Raw genomic sequence first — 21,102 nt, forward strand, 5'->3', positions numbered from 1 at the left:
TGAGAGGAGTAATAGGGAGGGAAATTAATGGCAGCAGGCTGGCGAGTGGAGATTGGAAGGTTTGTGAAAAGAAGAGCAACAAGCAGAAGAAGGCAGGAAGTCTCAGAGAGTGAGGTCGGTAAGGTGCGGTGAGGTGAAGAAGTCTAAGTCTATTTCCTTCATGTGGTGGTGAAGTTTGAAGGTGAAGGTGAAGTAAAGAAAAAGGGATCTGCTAAAACTCACAAAGATAATAAGAGTAAGACATAAAGTATTCTGGGGTGTTAGGGGATGGCGACTTGAGGACTGGGTGTATCATGAGCTACCTCTGTTGATTTCCCTCCTCTACACTGACAGTATACTGCTTATACTAACTTCATACTAGACAGTGTAACGTTGTTATAGAGGTTGGATTTAGTGAATGAATCTAAGCACCATAAGTTTAAATGCAAATTCATCTACTAGACATCATAGGTTTCATCACAGACAACGATTAGACGGCCTACGGAGAGGAGGTAATGGTACTGTACAAGCAGTGCCTGGAAAATAACCTGTCTCTCAACGTCAGCAAGACAAGAGAAGATATAGAAATGATAGTCAACGGTCACATTTCTATTTATGATTTCTTTATCTATTTATAATAGTGTGTAAATATATATATTTTATATATACTTAGTCTCTTAACATTTTTTACAAAATGTTTAATTTCATAAATATTTTATTTTTTACTATATTTTTTACTGTACTATACTGCTGAGTGATTTGTCTTCAGCTCGTCAAGTACATTTCATTGCAATGTTGACCCTGTGCTAACTTACATATGACAAATAAAACTGAAACTGAAGCTGAACTGAACTTGATGGAACCCACCACTGACCATGAGCACCACAACCAACACAGTGCTTTACTATCAATCCATCACAGTACAACAACCATACCTTTATCTACTGCACAAAACTTCCCAGTATTTTCATGAAACATTTGAATAAAACAAAGTAGGTATACCTTAGTTTGTTTTGCAGCATGTTTCACAATATGAAAATACATAATGATGACCTTCCATGCAATCTTTAAATCTGCAGTTTATCAAGCATCACTGATAAGCAGTGTTGGGAAGGTTACTTTTAAAATGTATTCCGTTACAGAATACAGAATACATGCCCCAAAATGTATTCTGTAACGTATTCCGTTACGTTACTCAATGAGAGTAACGTATTCTGAATACTTTGGATTACTTAATATATTATCGTGCTTTTTACAACAACGTGAATGTACTATTGCTGTGTGATTTATTACTATTACTGAAGGTCCGCGACTCCGAACTGTAGTAAAGGGACCTCTGACTAATACGGCGGGGTCCCTGTCGGCTCATAGCCGAAAAATAGCTTTACTTTGTTGTGTGGGTCAATTTTTCTTGCGAGAGACAGAGAGAGGCGTTGAAAGACTGCTCCAACGGAACTTATTGTTTTCGGAGGAAAACACGAACACGGTGTACAGTCGAGTCTTAATAGCTTACTTACAACTGGGCTCGTCAGGCACTCTTCTTGGCTGCAGTGGTTATTATTATATTTACATGCTTCCAGCTCCCGTTTTTCCTCGACGACAACTCGTACCTTTCCACTCGCCTTTTTCTCCCTCCTCGCGCTCACAGACACATAACGTGTATGGCAGTCCATTCTCCCTGCAACACGGACTATACTGCCCATGATGCTACATTCTTTAGAGCTATGCTTGTAGCATTCTGCCTGTTAGCTTAGCACAACAACAACAACGAAAAGGCGCTCTCTCACCCAGGAAACACACAGTCGCAGAAAGAGAGAGAGAGCGTCGCCCTGTAACCATGGCAACCGTAACGCTGCCGCCTGGAACGAAAGAACGTAGCTGTCAAACAAAACCCAAACAGTCCTGACCCGCGACAAAATGAAACAGGAAAGTACCGCAGTGTAATCCATTTATTTCAACAAAGTAACTGTATTCTGAATACCACCTTTTTAAACGGTAACTGTAACGGAATACAGTTACTCATATTTTGTATTCTAAATACGTAACGGCGGTACATGTATTCCGTTACTCCCCAACACTGCTGATAAGTCCGTACCTTTAAATGTTATCTCTCTTCTTCCTCTCTGCTTCTGTCTTTCTTATATCTTTCTCCATCTCTGAGTGCAGTTGTCACACTCTTTTCTCTCTCTGGGAAATACCTGCAAGGACTAGCAGACACAGTCAGCAACAGACTGAACACAAACAGATTGTGTGTTTGCTGGTGTTAGATAGAAACATTGTATTTGAAGTTGCCTGCCTTAAAAAAAATCTTAGGAGTAAAAACGTGTTACTCTCGTTATGCTTCCTCATCTTCAGTAGTGCTAGATAGAAGACGAAGTACCACAACTTACAGATACCTGTATTCAGTGTGGATTATTTTAACCCCGGGTAAAAATGCTATAAATGATATACTGTAATTGAATAAGGGACATTTGAAACTTCAGTACAAGAGAGAGAAATGATATTTAGCTTCTTTCAGTGACTGTCTGGCTAAAAATGATGGAAATTTCGTTCACAAATGACAGCAAGTCATCTTGAGCCACAGACAACATCCCTGTCCTTTATTTATCCAGCTAAAAAGTCTAATTGACAATAAAAAAGTATTTTTTAAGGGATATGGCCAAGACACCATCAAAAACATCACCGTTCTATAAAGATATTTTAAGTGGCCGAAAAAAATGATTCGTTATCATGTAGGTACAAAAATGCAGACTTACAAAAACAGGTATATTCTTTATTTAATATATATCTAACCTATAAATCATCTTCACTGCACTCTATTCACCAATATAAGCAAAGTCATTACACAATAAAAATACGCAGAAACATAGGAGATTGATTTTTTTGGCAGACGATCGCTTTTTTGCACAGGACTTTTCTCCACAATGTGACTTCTTGGAAATTCTGCCAGGACTGGCCGCATGAAGGACGTGGAGGAGGCAGTAATACAACACAGATGGATGTGAGCTGCCGTTAAACACTAGAGAAGAAGAAGAAGCCGGTAGTGACGCGAAAATGGCGTCCTCCGCTGCCCGGCTGACTACACGCTGGTTAACAGCATCAGTTTCTTCTGGATATCGTAGCGGCCGTTTTCTCACTATTTCATCCGGGAATGGAGGAGTTTGTCCAGCGACCAAATCACAGACACACCGGGCAGGGACAGCGGTTAGCCTGAGCTCTTGGACACGCGGACATGCTGTGACATTGAGAGAACTGACAGGTGGGATAAGTTAGCTAAGTGTCGCAAAACCTGTTTTATATCAGCACGTATTCTAAATGCGATATCCAGCAGCCTGTCTGAAGGTCTAGTTAACAGAGCTTTGTGATGCTGAGAGAGTGAGCGACATTGAAATGCTGCCGTAGTTCTCCACAGTTCTTTAGCCTCCTGTGAGAACCAGTAGCAGTCAGTGCAGTGTGAATGCACCAGTGACACTCTGCACCCATACACACCTTCCTACGGATCAGACCGCCTGTATGGCAGCATCACTTAGTTCTCCATCCCCCTGTTTAGAATAAATGGTGACTGTTCATTTTTAAATGTGCTTCACCAGGACTAGATACTCCCAGGACAACGTTACTAATACCAGGTAGCAACTTCACTTTATCATTGGATGAACTCGACAAAAGTTTGAACTTCTCTCTTAGGGATTCCTCTGTGTTGACATAATGGCAGGATATTGTCTGTGTATTTATCAGCAGCACCTTCAGGCTGCAGATCCTGTGTTTAATGACATCTCTGAGCTGGTTCCAGATCTGCTGACCACTGATCTCACCGTGTTGTTAGACAAAGTCTTTGCTTTGTCACGTGGTATGCTGTCATGCTGGTTGCTCCTGTTAGAAGATGGTCGGATGCGCATGCTTAGCAGCAACACTTGCAGATATTCTTCTCATTTAACTTAACATCTTGTCTACGTTCTTTAATCTGGACATTAACTGATGACCTGTATTTGAACAGTTTTACACTTCACACATTTCATGAATAAACAGATGTTCCTACAAAGTGGTCAGTAAGTCAAGAAGGCTGTATCTAATTTGACAAACAAATATATAATGATAGCTGCAGTGACTACCAGATATACTCAGTCAAAGGAAACTAATGGTCAAAAGTTTCAGTAATTAAATTATTACTTAGCAACTTAACAACTTAGGACTACATGTACAAAAAAATAGTCAATTAGAAGTATTAATTTTAGCTTTAGCAAAATAAACTATACAGTTATACACTGTATTAGTTCTCCTCTTGGATGTAAACCTAAAATAAAATAAAAAAACAAATTACTGCGTTTATGTTCAGTTTTAAAGTCTGATTATACACACACACACATACCCACACACAGTGGTTCACACACATTTAGAAAACTCCTCAGAGATATTTGTAAAAAAAAATCTGCACCTCTAATGTCACCATGATATCCTCTTCCTCTGCAGGGGTGAGATGTCCCCATGGGATTAGCTGCTGCTCTTTCCACTCCAGCAGCAGACTAGCAAACAAGCAGGACTTGTATGAAGTCCTGGGCGTCTCCCGCACTGCCTCACAGAAGGAGATCAAGAAGGCTTACTACCAGGTCTCTTAACATGCTCTTGTTAGACTTCTTATATGTGTCATTCCAGTAAAATGAGTAAAACATGCAGTTTTCTTTTGCCTTAAATGCAAGCTTTTCCTTTTCATTTGTCCAGCTGGCAAAGAAGTACCACCCAGACACCAACCCAAATGATCCAGAGGCCAAAGAGAAGTTTGCAAAGCTAGCTGAAGCATATGAGGTAAAAAAAAAAAAAAAAAAACTCAAAGCAAAACAGTTATATAAATACAAACATCCAACGTAAGTTCATCCCAGAAGCACATTTAGCCTGATATTTATCTGCTTTCTTGCTTCTGTGTGCAGGTGCTGAGTGATGAGCTGAAAAGGAAGCAGTATGACACGTACGGTGCGTCGGGCTTTGACCCGAACCGTGCCGGTGCTGGTCAGCAGCAGTACTACAGGGCTGGGGGCGCCACTATAGATCCCGAGGAGCTCTTCAGGAAGATCTTTGGAGAGTTTACAGGAGGCATGGGCTTCGGAAACATCAACAGCATGTTTGAAGAAAGGCCAGAAGTAAGAGGACGCTGACAACACCATAGCATCGACCTTTTTAGATATGTGATGTTAATTTGATGTGTTTAGTTAAGATTCAGTTTAACATACAGATGTGAGAATTGAACACTGGTTTTTAAATGTTCCCGTCTTTTCCTAGTTTGTGATGGAGCTTACGTTTTCGGAGGCGGCAAAGGGCGTGAATAAGGAGCTGAATGTGAACATTGACGACACGTGCCAGAGGTGTGACGGGAGGGGCAACGAGCCGGGGACAAAGGTGTCTCACTGTCACTACTGCAATGGCACAGGGATGGTGAGTTTCCGACCGACGCTCGGCAGCAGGCTCCTCTCAGCACCTGGCTGCACTCGTCAGCTTGTCTGTGTCGCCCCTTGCAGGAGTCGATCAGCACAGGACCCTTCATGATGCGCTCAACATGCCGGCGCTGTGGTGGGAAAGGATCCATCATAAACACGCCCTGCGCCCTGTGCAGAGGTTCAGGCCAGACTAAGAAGAGGCAGACGGTCACTGTGCCCGTACCTGCCGGTAGGTTTCCATCCTGGGTTCTCAAATCCATCAATGTTTTTAATGCGAGAGTTTACCTCTAGTGTTTGTAGCTACTGCTGCTTAAAACAAATAACCTCAAAAGTTTGCGTTTAATAGTCGGTTTTAAAATAGACGACTGCATATATTTCAGGAGTGGACAATGGTCAGACGGTACGAATGTCAGTAGGAACTAAAGAAATCCTCATTACATTCAGAGTAAGTTTTGGTCTCTCAAATTCACTTACTCCTTATTTTACTTGTGAGAGAGCAGTGCAGAGGTTTGATGCGTCGTGTTTGATCTGTGCAGGTTCAGAGGAGCCCGGTGTTCAGACGTAATGGAGTAGACATCCACTCTGATGCCTTCATCTCAATGGCGCAGGCCATCCTGGGAGGCACAGCCACCACACAGGGTCTCTATGAAACTATCAGTATTGTGGTGAGTGTGTGTCGACAGTAATATTCAGAAGGCCAGTCATTTTCAATTATCCTAGTGGGTCACCATGATACTGCAGTTGGGCCACAGGAATAACAGAAATTCAGTTTGAAATTCTTTACACACATGTACGGTTACATATGTGTAGAATTTTACTTGTTTGTAAACAAAGTGAGTAATAGGAGGTGTGTGATAATACTCTAAATTTACTGCTCTTGTATTGAGGTTTGTGTCCCACTTGTTACACGTTGGCCTAAACACTTAGCATATGATTGTGTAGCTTTAGCAGGTTACAGTCAACAGCCTGCAAATTTTAATGTTTTTGAATAAAGATTTCATGGAAAAGCTCAAGAAAATTTCTCTTCTGTTTGATTAGAGTGAAGATTTCAGATTGGGTGAGCCCCATGGGGCTTTCTGGTCTTTAAGGGGGGCACAGCACTCTTGACTTTGAGAATCTCTGCTTAAGCTAATAAAATGTGTTTTTAGGTAACCTCAATGCGCAAGTGTTTGATATTTATAGTTTGTCTATTGTGTTTTTTTTCTTTTTATTTCTGCAAATTATTAAAGAGTGTAAAGTTTTAATAAAGAGCGGTGCCTGCAGTATTTCTAACTGCCTCTCTCAGATGCCTCACAGGGAGTTTCACTGGAGGAAACCTCTATTTCAAAATGTGTTGGTCGTGTTTTCAGATTCCTGCCGGCTGCCAGGCTGATCAGATCATCAGGCTGCAGGGGAAAGGCATTCGGAGGATAAACAGCTACAGCTACGGAGATCATTATGTTCACATTAAGATCAAAGTTCCCAAGTAAGTTAGTCTGATTGTCCTACAACCAGACATTTTTTGGCAGAATTTTTATTTATTATTCAATTGTTATTACAGAAACATGATAATGTGAATTTTTAAAAAAGTGTAACTTTATTTAGACCCACAAAACTTTTAAATGATGCAGTATCAATAAATTTGTATAAAGGGGTTATAAGAGATTTATGTATATTTTTATTTATGCATGTTTTGTTGTTACATCTTATAAGATGCATTTTTTTGTTAATTTTCTGATATAAATTGGTACTAATCACATGATTCTCTTCACTTTCCTGCAGGAAGTTGACTCGGAGGCAGCGCTCTCTTCTGCTGAGTTATGCAGAGGAAGAGACGGAGGTTCAGGGGACTGTCAGCGGCGTCAGTCCTTCAGGAGGTCAGAACTAAAGCTCAGCTCCATCATAGAGTCAAAGCATGATTTCATAATAATGCGCACATCCATAGAGATAGGTAGTCCAGCCCTTCTGCACTCACCTGATGAAGTGCATGTTATTGTCCAGGAGGGGGCAGCAGCACTTCAGCCACCAGCACAAAGTCAACCGCCTCAGAGGAGGGACAGGACAAGCAGAAGGAGAAAGAGGAGGAGGGAGGCTTCTTCTCCAAACTAAAGAAAATGTTTAGCGGACACTGAGACTGCAGGTTGGAGCTTTAAGTATCTCCTACCATCCCTGATAGAGAGCTAAATGTTGAACACAACAGATATTTATTAACCAGTCTTAATCTGCAGTGTGGTAACCACTTTTTTTTAAATTTTCAGGTAAAAAAAGAAGCAAGCAAAACAATAGTGTAAAGGAAGATGAAAGAATCTACACACCGGTCCTCCACGCCGTCTCCTCTTGCTTTAAAAATCCGGCCAGGAGTAGAAGGAAGAGAGAAGCACAGTGGCATTTGTGTTGACACAGTCACACATTGTTGAACTTGGAGTTGGAGAACGAGTCAGGGCCACCCACATGACGAAATATAACCACAAGCACAGACAGGTGCTCGGCGGAAAATTTCTTGATGCGCTCACAAATAAACCAGAAAGTGATTTTTGCTTATTTTTCTGTTACCTCTCATCCCTCCTTATTGTCTTTGAAGCTACTCGATGAGGCAGCGCTCCACAGACAGTAGTTCTGTCAAATTGTGTAAGACAACCAGACAACCTTTGAATGTAAATGTGTTACAAGTAAAAACATGTTAAAAGGATTGCAACTGGATAAAGATTGACATGGATTTTTCACATTGGAATTATGTCATGACCTACGTGATGCTATATCACAGCTAAAAGGTTCCCATCAACTTCCAATGTCCTTAAAAATGAAGCATGGCTGTAAATTCTTGGTAAAGCAAAGTCTGAAGTTTGACTCTAGTTACATTGAAATTTTAGGCAGTGTAATAAAAGGAAATGCAGCTATTGCAACTGCAGTAAGCCAGTGATCAGCAGATGATTGCAAGATTGGCTAAGGTAAAAACATTCACTTCAATCAGTGTTACACCCAGACTCCACTACATTTCCATATAATTTCCATACACTGATATAATCTGAGAACAGGTTTAAATTGATATACATTGACCTGTTAAAGAGATCTTCCTGCAACTTAACTTTTCATTTCTGATTTGTTCTATTAAATAAAAATAGGTTAACTTTTACAATTTGGTGATACTTAAAAAATATAATCATGTGTTTTATTTGTATTGTCTCAGAATTTAATCCCTATTTTTGTCTCATTTAATGTAAAAGTTTTTTGGGGGGGTTTGTTCATTTTGTATTTTCATGCTGTCACATTGACAAGATATTAAATATTCTTGAATCAAAATTCTAAGAATATTTTTCAGATGTTTAGCAAGAAACAAATGTGAACCAGGCCTAACCAAAGGCCTAATTAAGTTATGCTCTCTTCCTGGTCAATTGTGCCTGTGCGTGGCAACAACACTAATTTAAATAAAGATTCAATGTTGGAAAATGTTTTTCTTTCTTTTTGAAATTTAAATGTTGAGATTGTAATACCCTGAAACAGCAGCAGATGGCAGCGGCAATGGGTAAGTAAATGAAGAAATGCTCTCACAACAACGCTGAAAGGTCTGCTTTGACACAGGCGCGCTCAGCTTTGTTTGATGTGTTCAGCCACCCACTTCATAACCACGGGCAGTGTCTGAACAGAAGCTTTTGTGAGGGTCATCAGGGACGTTGGCTTCAGACAGGGGCTTTCCAGCTGTTTTCAGTCTCAGTGGTCAGTCCTCACAAACAGGACTGGTGGTGGTGGTGCCAGTTAAATGTATGATATAATATGAAGTCACAGATACATGCAGGACAAGCTGGTGAGTGTGTTCTGCATGCATCCATGTGATAGCATACTTTTGTGCGGGTAAATATCCAGCTTATGCATGGATTTAAATGCTTACCAAAGCAGGTTGCTATAATGATAAATGAACGTTTAAAAGATGGTACAAAGGACAAGGGTGAAAATAATTTTCAAAAATTATTCAGTTGCAAGACTTTTTTTTTCTTCTCAGTTTGTTCCAAAGTTAAAGGGCACTGATGTCAAAAGCAGATTTTCTTTTTAATCAAGAAGGGCTTCAATTGAGGTTCAAAGGCTGCGCGCTGACTTATGTGGTCAGACCCAGACGTGCTTTAAAAGAATCTTCAAATCTAATATAAAACCAAAAGGCACCTATTAGACAGGATTACAGTGATGTTCTGTGTGCTAAAACCAATCAGGTGCTGCATCCTGAGCTTGTTGGAGTCAGTAGATCATATCATAAAGGGCAATTTGTTCTACAGAACATGTTACACAACTTCTCTTTTCACATACATTGATTGATTCAGTTTAACTATCAAACCTCATGTACTGAAGCAAGACTGTTGGATCCGACTGTTGCAACTGGTTGACAAAACTCTGAGATCTTTATTGATTCCCCAAAATCTGATTCCTTGTGTCTTAATGCCTTTTGGGAAATGCTTTTGGGGCTCTTTTCATAATATCTAGATACCTGCAAACCTACACACACCATCCCAAAAGGTTGATTCTGTTCATCTGAACAAAGCATTTTCAGTGGGAGAAACGTTTAATCGCTCATCCAAGTGACTTCTTCAGTCCAGATGAACAGAATCAGCCTTTTGGCATTTACTTACCCAGATGATTGAGCATGCATCAAGACATACAGTGTATACGTCATGTATTCAGGGGCCTGGCTAGATTTTGTTGAAATAAAACTTGAGTTAATTGAGTTAATCTACCCAGTGTGTGTATGTATTGTGCATTGATAAGCCACAACATCAAAATCAAGTTTATAAATTTTTGAAAGTTGATTGTGGCCAGAGTGTCAAAAGCGTTAATATTTATGAAAAATCTTGAAGCCTTGAAACCATTTATAGTTTGATTTGAGGACAAGCCTTTAAAGAAAGCCATGAGCCTGGTAAAGAAAAAGGTAAGTGCATGCAACATTTGTGTAAGCATTGAGCTTCCTCCTTCCCTTTAAAGGGATTTTTAAGAGCTTGTAATTTACCACCGTTCCCAGTAATTATGATGTCATTACAACTGTAAATAAACTTTGGCTCACTCATTTGCAGCATGTTGCAATAAATCGGTTGCTCTATTCCGTCTTACTCATCTTACTTGAGGGAGAAAAAATCTCTTCCTCCTTTACCCTCTGCTGATTTTTCTTTCTTTTCTTCTGTCTACAGATTAGACATGAATATGAAATAAATACAAGCTAACCTATGTTTGTATAACCTAAAACTAACCTAAGATACAGAACACAATAAGCACTCAAACTATACAGAAAATGTTCATAAGTTTAAAAAATAGTTTGAAATTATGCCTATATTTCAAATATGTGTCATAGTGAGTTAAAGGAGGACTGTAGTGTTTTTATGTTCAGGTTTTGTTCTGCAACATAACTATTAATGATTTTTATTTTCACTGGCATCAGAAAACATTTTAAAAATGAAAGAAAACACTGACAGACAAATATAATATTACTTTGTACTAATATGTACTTAATATCTATAAAATAAATATGACATTAAGCTCTTTTAAACCGTTATACACATTTAATTGCTTATTTAATTGAATGGATGTTTTTTTCTTAAGAAATAAATAGCCTCTGACATTTTTCAGGCTTTCAAAACAAAGATTTGCACCAAGCTCCAAACAAGTTCCCAAAAGGCTGACAGTTAGTGGACACAAAGCTTTCACTCAGTCGCTTGGTATTCAGATCCACAGCTATATATTATGTTGAATGTTGAATAGCAACATGCAGACAAAAAAGCCCTTTACAACACAGTTAAGTGACAGATTTTGTCCCATACAGCCAGACCTCACAAAAGTCAGTAAAAGGTAATTAAATGTTGGACAGAGTTACCAAATTACAGACATTATTTGACCTTGTCTAGAGTCCATCGAAAAAAGCCAAAAGCTTTACAACCTTTCAGCTATACAAACAGATAAAAGCTCCAGTCTGCCAATCATGTATGACTGACATGTGGCTGCTGGGAGTAAATGAGAAAAGTAAAAATGCATCACAGGGAGTCTTAATTGACTTCTTCCCTCTAGCATTGCAGTAAAAAACACCTTCACATCTTCTCACGAGGCAATACAAAAAGGTCAAAAGCAGAGTGCGGTGGGTAATTGGAGTTTTAGGGTCCTCTTGTGCTGCTATTTGCAGGCTGATGGGTAATTATATTTACAACACAACAATGCTGACTGTGTGTGGGCATGAAGATGGTGACTGCGTGCACATTAATGCTGCCTATTTATAATACGAAAACCCTGTCTGGATTAGACGGCATAAATGTATACGAGAGTTTACCTCCCAGCTGGTGACATTTTGTGAGATTTAGTGCGCGCCTTGCCTGGAAGCGACCCATCCTAACCCTGGTTTACCAGGATTATGGTGCTGCTGGTCTGTCCACTGGGAAGTGGGTTTTGTTTTATGTGGAGCGGATTAAGATGGGGATTTGTGTATTTTGTTGCTAGCTGGTTCACTCAAGCTTGAAGATGACCCTCCAGGTTATAGATGCATGGAGCCAGCTCCTTGTCGCTGGAAGAAAGTAAGGTATAGTGTATAACAGGTGGATGGTGCTTGCTGAATAGATAAACAGCATTACATCTTTTCTAACATGGGAGTAAGTTGGATTTTCCACATGTGTTTAGCATTTTTAACTAGCTTGTGACCCACTGAGTCTGGGTTTGTGTCTTCTCCTAGTTTTCAAAACCTGTCACAAACCCCTAAATAGTGTTTGGACTGGTTCTTACTTACTGCTTTTCTACTTGATCACTCAAAGTCCTTTATACAACACGTCACAATAACTTTTTTGGGGTGTAGAGCTTTCTATTTAACATTCGCACTCCAATAAAAATAACTCTGGGTTCATTGCTTTGCCCAACAATACTTTGGATCGAACCATCAACCTTCCAAAGTGGAGATGGCCTGCGCTACCTCCTGAGCAAATAGCCATCCCTATAAACCATTTGACAACCACCAGTCACTTGGAAAAGTGTGAATTTCACAAATAGTTGCAAGTCATTCCTGGAGGTTGCTGTTTGTCACTAGTGTCCACAAAGAGATATGTAGTGCTGTATCAACAACCTCCTAGTGACAGCAGCTTTCTGTAGTGATAAAATATGCAAAGCAGTTCAGATGCAGTGGTGACCAAAGTTATGAGTTACTCACAAATGTCTGACTTATGAGGGATTTTAAGGCTTCAGAATGCCATGTGCTGTATTTTGTACATATCTTATGCTTTTTCACTATCTCGGCGCACAGGCCAACTGCAGAGCAACATGAGCAGCGCTGTAAGGCGTCTCTGTAATGCACAAGGACGCTTCATTGCGATGGATGATTGTGTATTAAGGAACTTGAACCTGGTTATGCTCAGCACCAAAAGACCTCACTGCCATTCTTCTGCCATATTAAGGCCTGACCTCTCCCTCCTTGTTTGTTGTAATTCTCTGTATAAAAGTGGCAGCTCCTAAATTCTGCCAAAGTCCAGGATCTAGCTTATGACACGAGTCATCAGCATGCTTTTGGATTGCAAAAGAAGCAGTGAGAGTGAGTAATCCAAATCAGATTAGTCACTGATTCATAATAACCACCTCCAAACTCCAATTTTGTTGTTTTCAGACTGGGAGATATTGGCATTAAGGGACTGGAGTCCATAATCACCAGGGATGGGTCTACACCAAGTAGTGGGCCAACTCAAAGATATTTCATCACTGTTTCAGTAACAATCATTCTCTGGGAGTGCATATGTGTGTAAATATGCGCATGTGTGCAAGCGTGTGGAAGCTAAAGGGTAACTTTGGTTCCAGCCTGTTTCCCATTTCCCCCTCAATCAGAGGAACCTCTCATCCAATTTCACCCTCCCTTTCCTTCCACCCCCATACTCAGCTAATTAGGGTTCCAGATCACTACCACATGTGTGTGTGTCTACGCCTGCGCACGCATGTATATTTATGTCCATCTCAAGGGGTCAAGGAGATGTTCCTTACCTCTCCAACTACTAAAAGGGTGACTCCAGATTTAGTATCAGATTACCAGATTGCCAAATGTTTTCCATATGGTCTTTCCATATCAGTCCAAACCTGGCCCCGGTCCTCCCGCTCTCACCCAACTCCAGCAGCACGGTGACATATAGCACACAAATGGATGACCTCATGACTGGTAATGTTTTTCAGAGATTTGTCTCAGATTTGTAATGATGACTGAGCAGCCTGTTTGCTTTCAACCCAACTACCAATTTGCCTGAATGAAAAACAACACACTTTTTGAGGTTTTTGGTTGATTTACATTCTTGCTGTCAAAAGAGGGATATCGTGGAGAAATCCCAGGTTTCCCGTGGTTGGATGATTATTACAGAAAAACCATTGGCCCCTTTAAGTCAGACAGCCTCTGGGAGACGATGCGTTTAGCCAAAAAACACAATGTGCTGAAATGATTTGGAACTGGATCGGAGCAGCTGTGTGTGTGTGTGTGTGTGTGTGTGTGTGTGTGTGTGTGTGTGTGTGTGTGTGTGTGTGTGTGTGCGCGCGTGTGTGTGGGTGTGTGTGTGTGGGTGTGTGTGTGTGTGTGTGTGCTCAGTCTACCCTATCACCACTACATACACACTTCTATACCTACAATTAACTCTACATACAAGAGTGATGCAACTGCTTTTTGTTACATAAATTGAAATATGAGTTTAGCTTTCAGCTCTACAAATTACAGTCCTCTCATATTTGATGGCTACTTTCAATATTAGACCCTACAGATTTACATGGGTTCATTTTAGTGTTAGGTATGGAGGCTTTCCACAGAATTTGTAAATTGAAGAGAATTGAATGCAGTAGATTTCCTCCATGAATGTGTTGAGCACACATTAGAAAGGAAGAAACATCAAAGCATTTGAAGTGTGTTTAACTGCAGTGGTTTAAATGAAACTGCTTCTGCTTTGAAGTACAGAAGTTTCAAAAGTTTGCCTATTTTTTTCTATTTCATCCACTAAAATTCAAATTCATCTAATCAGTCTGAGCTAATAAACCTTACTTTTGTTTGTGTATCTTAGTGGCCACGATGTACCTGTCCTTACGTATGTACCACATCCCTGCATTTTATATGTACATGTCTATTATTTTACTAAATACACGCCAGCTAATTTTTGCAATCTTTAAATATACATATGAATTACTTCCAATACACAAAGAATGGCAGAAAACTAATGATCTTTTGTGCAAATTATAGCTGTCAAGGACTACAGATGAATGTCAGGAGTAAGGTGAATTTTTTAAGTGCATGCTTTTTTAAAATGCTTTCACATGTGCATAAATGGTTCTGCATGTATCTCTACATCTGCCAGGACCTAAATATCATCAGGCTTACAGTGCCTGAGAGAAGCTGACCAGATTTCGTTGCATCACACACACCAATCATTCTGTTAAGGAAAGTCTCCCCTGCCGTCTCTCCCACACACTTGCTCCTCCAGTCAGGCTCCTCTGGCGGGTTGTGTCTGCCTCATGGCAAACAACCCCAGCTATAAATCACACTGTTTTAGCAGTGTGGTCAGCAACCAGCACAGCATGAAGTACAATTACTAACTGCAGCCACTTATGTTAAATGTAGGAAGTGTGTCATTCGGGTGATTGTGTTTGGAAGTTTCCATGTGTGTTTGAAGAAACAGGGACAGAACAGAGGACAGGTTCATGTCACAAATACTCTCATATGCAGTCTTATCAAATATTTAAATGTTCTCAAAACGTTCATTTGGAAAGTAATGAGTTCTGCTCGAGAAATAAAAAGTGTCCAATAGAGACATATAATATTTATCCTTGTTAACAATCAGTCCATGACTTTTGAGTTTTAATTTAATGAAGTTTATACATATCCAATTTCCATTATTTTTTTTGCAGTACAATCTTAATGCTTTTTATTTACTCCCTCATACTCACCTGCTCAATTTCAAATTTAGTTATGTCATATTTTTACCTTTTTTTTCTACTTTTCCCCATTCTTCATGGTAAGTAAAACTGGTGTGGGATTCCACTGAGAGCACCTGCGTGTTTGAATAAAATACAGACACAGGTGCCAGTACTTGGTTAACATATTACAAGAAGTAGTAGTTGTTATGGAACAGGAAGACTCACTTTGTTGTAAAAAGGAGATGCAGAAAGTCATTCACAGCCATTAGGCTTTTCAATTCTCACACAGAAAGCAGATGAGCCGTATCAGACTATATGAATTTAAATTTCCTTTGATTTTTACTCTACTTGGGGCTGACCCCACCAATGGTGCCACTGCCAAAACGTTTAACTACCTGTGAACTATTACACCATTGTACATCTGCTTACAGTGCTCTAAAAGTTTTTTGGGTTTTTTTGTGCCCTCCAACAACATTTGCTCACTCTTCTTCTCCAGGTTGGCTCCTTATCCCCACCTAAAATTCAAGTTGAAAGGCCACCATTTTTAATTATCTCGGGGACTTCAGAATGGTAAACATTACTTCCACTGAGTCATCAAAAAGTAGCAGTGGAAAAAAAATTTGAACGAGATAACAGACAAATTACATTAGGTCAGGTTTTTGCTTTCTTTGGAGAACTATTTGGTTAAGGTTCATATTCCAGGATCTCAAGCCTAGTCATTTGAGGTGAAATTGCAACACATCCATTTTAAGTCAGCATACTGTGTGCATTACAAATGGATAAAAGACTCAGCAGAAGAGTGTGGAGGGCCACAAATGCCAAACTGACTTAACTAAATCCATCGTTACATACTTAAATAACTCCGTCATTAATGAATAAATAATTATAATAGAATAATAATTAATTAATTAAATATATAAATAATTTAACATCAATTGATTTCATGTAAAACATTTTCAAAAAGTATTTATTTCCGATTTTTATTCATTAAAATCTTCTTTTGTTATTAGTAATTTGTTTTGGCATTTGTGGCCCTCCATAGCAACCAGCTGTCAGCAGAATATTTATTTGCGACTAATGCACACATCCTATCCAAGCAGATCTAGAAATTCCCCACGTCCACAGTTCAATGCTTACATGAAGTTCTGTTTATGCTCTGTGAAACTCTATAAGCGCTCAGAATGTTTTTTATGAGCATAAGTTTACTTTGTTTATTGCTCTGGCTACATACAAACATCTTAATTCAAGCAGATAGACAAGCTCTAAATGTCTTTTGGCAGCTGCCTATGCCAGATACAAAAAAATAACAGACGCCAATAAATGCTGTGACTTGGCAGGTGGGGTCTGTATGAGTTATCCTCTCTGCAACGAGCCAGAACTGCTCTGTTGGGGTAGAAACACAGCCCCACCCAGTATAACTATCCCCATGCTGCAGGTGTGGTTCCATTAAAGTGTCAATGAACAGTGCGAGTAAATTGCCTTTATTAAACCAGGAAAGTTCATTAAAAAGACATTTTTTATAATAATAGTCTGGCAGGAAGCAACATATTTCCTGGAGTAGTGAGGACAAGGGAGCAAAAAAAAAAAAAAAAAGATAACAACAGTAACACCATTCAAACAAAAACACAACACAGGACTAAAAGTAATTTTTTCTTCTTTCTTATTTTCAGATACAGATGCTTGTTTTTATTTATTTGCCAAAATGGAATGGACATTTTTTAAAAGGGTGGAAAAATAATGTAGTCTGCTTTGAGTTTATGTTTGCTGAAATGAGCAAATTTGATATCAGATTGTTGTGACAACTATGTCTCCAGCAGCAGTATTGTTGATGGTTTATGGGAAAATATTTCATTCAGAATTGTGACTGATTCCAGTTTCCACTTCTCATCTTTATAGCGGGAGAAGCAATCTAAGCAAAAATGCCCAGCTCTTCCAGGGGGACACTGGGGCATTCCCAAGTCAACTGATAAACATAATCTCTTCTGCATTATGTCATTATGCTATCTCTTCTCCTCACAGAAGGGCATGCCCAAAACACCTAGCCTTGGACGCATCCTGGCCAGATGATCAAACCACCTCAACTCAGTGAACTCCATCATCTGTAAAAAGCAGAGATCCTCTGTCCACCATCCCTTGGCTACCCCTAGGAACTAATGTCCATACAATTTCTCCACAAAATCAGTGACAAAGCATAGCCCAGTTTAGTCAAACACCAACAGGAAACAAGACTGACTTCCTTACTTTGCAATGCAAATCAAGCTCTTATTATCGTTGTACAGAATAGACAGAATAGACCTCAACAAGGGGCCTGATACCCCATACTTTGTAAGCACTCCCCACTGGACACCTAAAGGGATATGGATGAATGCCTTCTCCAAATCTGTAAAACACATGTAGACTTATTGGGCAACCCAAATTCCCTCTCAAATATCCTAGAGTGGTTAGATACTGTAGCTGGTGTGTTTCACAAGCTGGACAAACACCACCGTGTTGTTCCTAACTTTGACTACATTTTCAGATTAAAAGTTAAATGTTACCTCATGAAAATTAAGCATTACTTCATTTTTTTTTTAAATATTCGTCATCAGTGGTGAAGTGGAACACTCAACTCCAGCAGTGCAACATGAGACCAGGTAAACACAAGATTTTCATCTAATATTTACCTCCATGTAGATTTGTAACACTTGCTCTGGAATAGCCATCTAACCAAACACTATGCATTAGAGTAGCTGATTTTTTTTATGTTATTTTATGTTTAGACTTTGATTAGTGAAGATATTGTAGTCTCCAGTGTTTATATGCCTGAGAATATGGCAAGCTATAGCTATAGAAAATGATTAGCATAAACAGATGCCATCTGTTACAGTTTTGAGTAAGACTCCAGCACGGATTTGGATATTACCTTAATATAGAGCCTGGGAGTTCTTAGAAACTGTGCAGAGCTCGAAAGAAAACACTCAAAAGCCATGTTTTTCAAAAAAAGAAAGCCATCTCTGTCTATTTCAGTAAAAACATCGCTCTGTTTTGGGTTTACTCCATTTCCTTGTGATAATTATTGGATTTAGAGTGAAGTAGTGTGCCAGTTTAACCAACACTTTGCTGCCTTGGTTTCAGAACGGGTGGGAATCTTTCTCAATTTGCCCTCACTTTGTTTTAATTACAGGAACACGCAAGCACAAAGAGACAAGTGGCCTATAATTACTTGGGACAGAAATAGAGTTACGCTGTGTTATTGTGAATAGATTACTTAAGACAAAGGTGTCAGAATGCCTAGTCAAAATACACTTCTCCTACTTTCTCATTTTGGTGTCTAAACTCTGTCATTTGGTGGTCAGGCATGTATGAATGTTTAAGTTGCTGACAGAGACGCAGACTCAGATTCAATTTGTCAGTTTGTCACAGTTTAGGGAAGGGTGCAGCTTTTAGCTCATACAGTAACCGTGATTTTGGCTAAATCTCTGTGTCTCAGTTCTTAAATTATCTCTCTTCTAAAGTGCAAAAATGACCACCGTTTTTCTATTTTATTGACTCTCAAATACGTTTCTTTCTTAATAAACATTTTATACCTTCAACACTTACAGCACTGCTTCTTTATATAAGAAAGTTGTGCCCACGTCTCCAATTTATTTGTACTCAACGTTCTCACATTTTGGATTAGATTTGGATAAAGTGCAGCGTTCATGGCCGTGGGAATTATACATGATGTAACAGGACAGTGTGGCCTGGGACAACCTTGGGACCCTTAAAATGACCTCTTACCTCTGACTTGTGGTGTCTTTAATAGTCATACATCATGGACTATAGTTAGTGGAAAAAAATCTAGGCTCACCAGCCCACATCAGTCACTTCCAGCGGCGACTGCAGTTTTATCATTGATGAATATGTACATGAACTCTAAGCAATATTTTAACTAAACACACACCCTTAAAATCACACACACAGGAGTGACATTAAAATCTGTGAAGCTGCTTTTTGTATTTAAGACTGCATAACAACCACTTGGTCTGTTAAGTGACAGTTGACACCAAAAGTACACCACTGATGTTCCAAGGTGCTTTATCTTGTAGGGTAAAGACCCTACAATAATACAAAGAAAACAGAAACCCCCGCGATCATATAACCCCCCTATGAGCAAGTGCTTTGGTGACAGTGGGAAGGAAAAACTCCCTTTAAAACAGGAATAAACGTCCAGCAGAATCATTATACATGTTTTTTATAATCATCAGCGTAACTTTGTGCTGAACATTGGGGATCTCTGTCTAAATAAATAAATAAATTGGGTAAATTCGCAGATGATTAAACATGCAACTTTTTTGCTGGTAATACCTGAAATGAGTAAAGAAAATCAACTGCCTATTTATGCAAGATAATTCATAATTTTATTGGTTATATTGGTTGGGTCTGATTATTGGGGGGTCATAACCCCCCTAACCCCCTTGGAAATTACGCCCCTGAGAACAAGGCTCAGGGCATCTGCCAAAACTGGTTTTGGTTAGAGGAGGAAGACAGGCTAAAAGACATGCTGTGGAAGACAGCCAGAGATGAATAATAACTAATAATTAAATGCAGAGAGGTGTATACACATATTGTGAGTGAAAAAGGTGACTGAAGAAGAGACGCTCAATGATTCATGGGAATCCCCAGCAGCCTTGACCTATTGCAGGATTGAACCCTAAATGAGCCTGTAGTATGAATGGGAAGTGCTCTAATAGGGCAATATGATAATATAAGGTCATTAAGATTAAGATGGGGACTGATTACTAACAACCTTGTATGTGAGGAATAGGATTTTAAATTAAATTCTCAATTTAACAGGGAGCCAATGATGAGAAGTCAATATAGGAGAAATATGCTCTCTCTTTGTAGACCCTGTCAGTACTCTTACTGCAGCATTTTGGATCAACTGAACACTTTTCAGGGAGTCTTTAGGACATCCTGATAATTACAAATTACAGTAAGCAAGCCTGGCTCAAGCAGGGAAAATGTATGCTATGCCCTGGGAAAGCATGTATAATGTAAATGGAATTGGTCCTAGCAGAACCCTGTGGAATGGTTTCATCACCCACCTACCACCCAACTGTGAAATGATCTCAGGAGTTATGATAAATATAAAAGTGTACTTTCATTTGGAGTGATGATTTCTTTTTTATTTCATTTTTATTTGTTGTGTTAAATACACCAAAGGCCTAAAAAACAGTTTCATGTGTTAGTTGTATGAGCAAATCTGTAGGCCCAAACTTTTCCTGTTTTTTATACAGCTGTGAATTATTAATGTCAAATCACCAGCAACACTTGTAGTATAAAGAACAGCTTTATTACTTCAGCACATTTCAACATATGATCTTCATCAGGGACAGAGTAGGAAAAAAATTAGTTTATTGTCATGATACAATTAATTTCCTATTTTCTTCAATTCAATTTCATTTTATTTATGCAGCCCCAAATCACAGCTGCCTCAAGGTGCATAATATATTAATTTCTTAATATGTATAGTTCTAGTCTTATATATACACTGCATATGACATTAGTCACTGCCCAACTGGCCTTGCATGGTCAGTACATTTATCCACCAATGGAGAACCAGTGAGTCAGGGTTGGGCAACTCCAGGCCTCGAGGGCCAGTGTCCTGCAGGTTTTAGATATCACCCTGGGTCAACACACCTGAATCACGTGATTAGTTCGTTACCTGGAGAACTTCAGGATATGCTGAGGAGGTCATTTAGCCATTTGAATCAGCTGTGTTGGCTCAAACACATCTAAAACCTGCAGGACGCCGGCCCTCGAGGCCTGGAGTTGCCCAACCATGCCGTAAGTGCTTCATTGTGGATAAATCTACTGG

General features: G+C 39.4%; 1 protein-coding gene across 2 annotated transcripts; it reads left to right on the plus strand.

Annotated features, from left to right (window-relative positions):
- Positions 1–3,033: 3,033 nt before the first annotated feature.
- On the plus strand, positions 3,034–8,459 carry LOC146630187 (dnaJ homolog subfamily A member 3, mitochondrial-like). 2 transcript variants are annotated; one of them, XM_085355646.1, is made up of 12 exons: positions 3,034–3,238; positions 4,447–4,583; positions 4,696–4,779; positions 4,902–5,111; positions 5,251–5,403; positions 5,487–5,634; positions 5,786–5,850; positions 5,942–6,070; positions 6,755–6,870; positions 7,167–7,261; positions 7,386–7,524; positions 7,643–8,459. In XM_085355646.1, the coding sequence occupies exons 1-11, from the start codon at positions 3,034–3,036 to the stop codon at positions 7,514–7,516; spliced, it is 1,473 nt and encodes a 490-aa protein (XP_085211772.1). In that variant the 3' UTR covers positions 7,517–7,524; positions 7,643–8,459. The 2 variants fall into 2 exon arrangements, with proteins under 2 accessions (XP_085211772.1, XP_085211773.1); XM_085355647.1 differs by lacking the exon at positions 7,643–8,459 and having other exon boundaries at positions 7,386–7,526.
- The last annotated feature ends 12,643 nt before the right edge of the window (positions 8,460–21,102 follow it).

This window comes from Diplotaxodon limnothrissa, linkage group LG6, assembly GCF_057381915.1.
Source record: "Diplotaxodon limnothrissa isolate DT_005_m linkage group LG6, D_limnothrissa_male_GT1.1, whole genome shotgun sequence".
NCBI lineage: Eukaryota > Metazoa > Chordata > Actinopteri > Cichliformes > Cichlidae > Diplotaxodon > Diplotaxodon limnothrissa.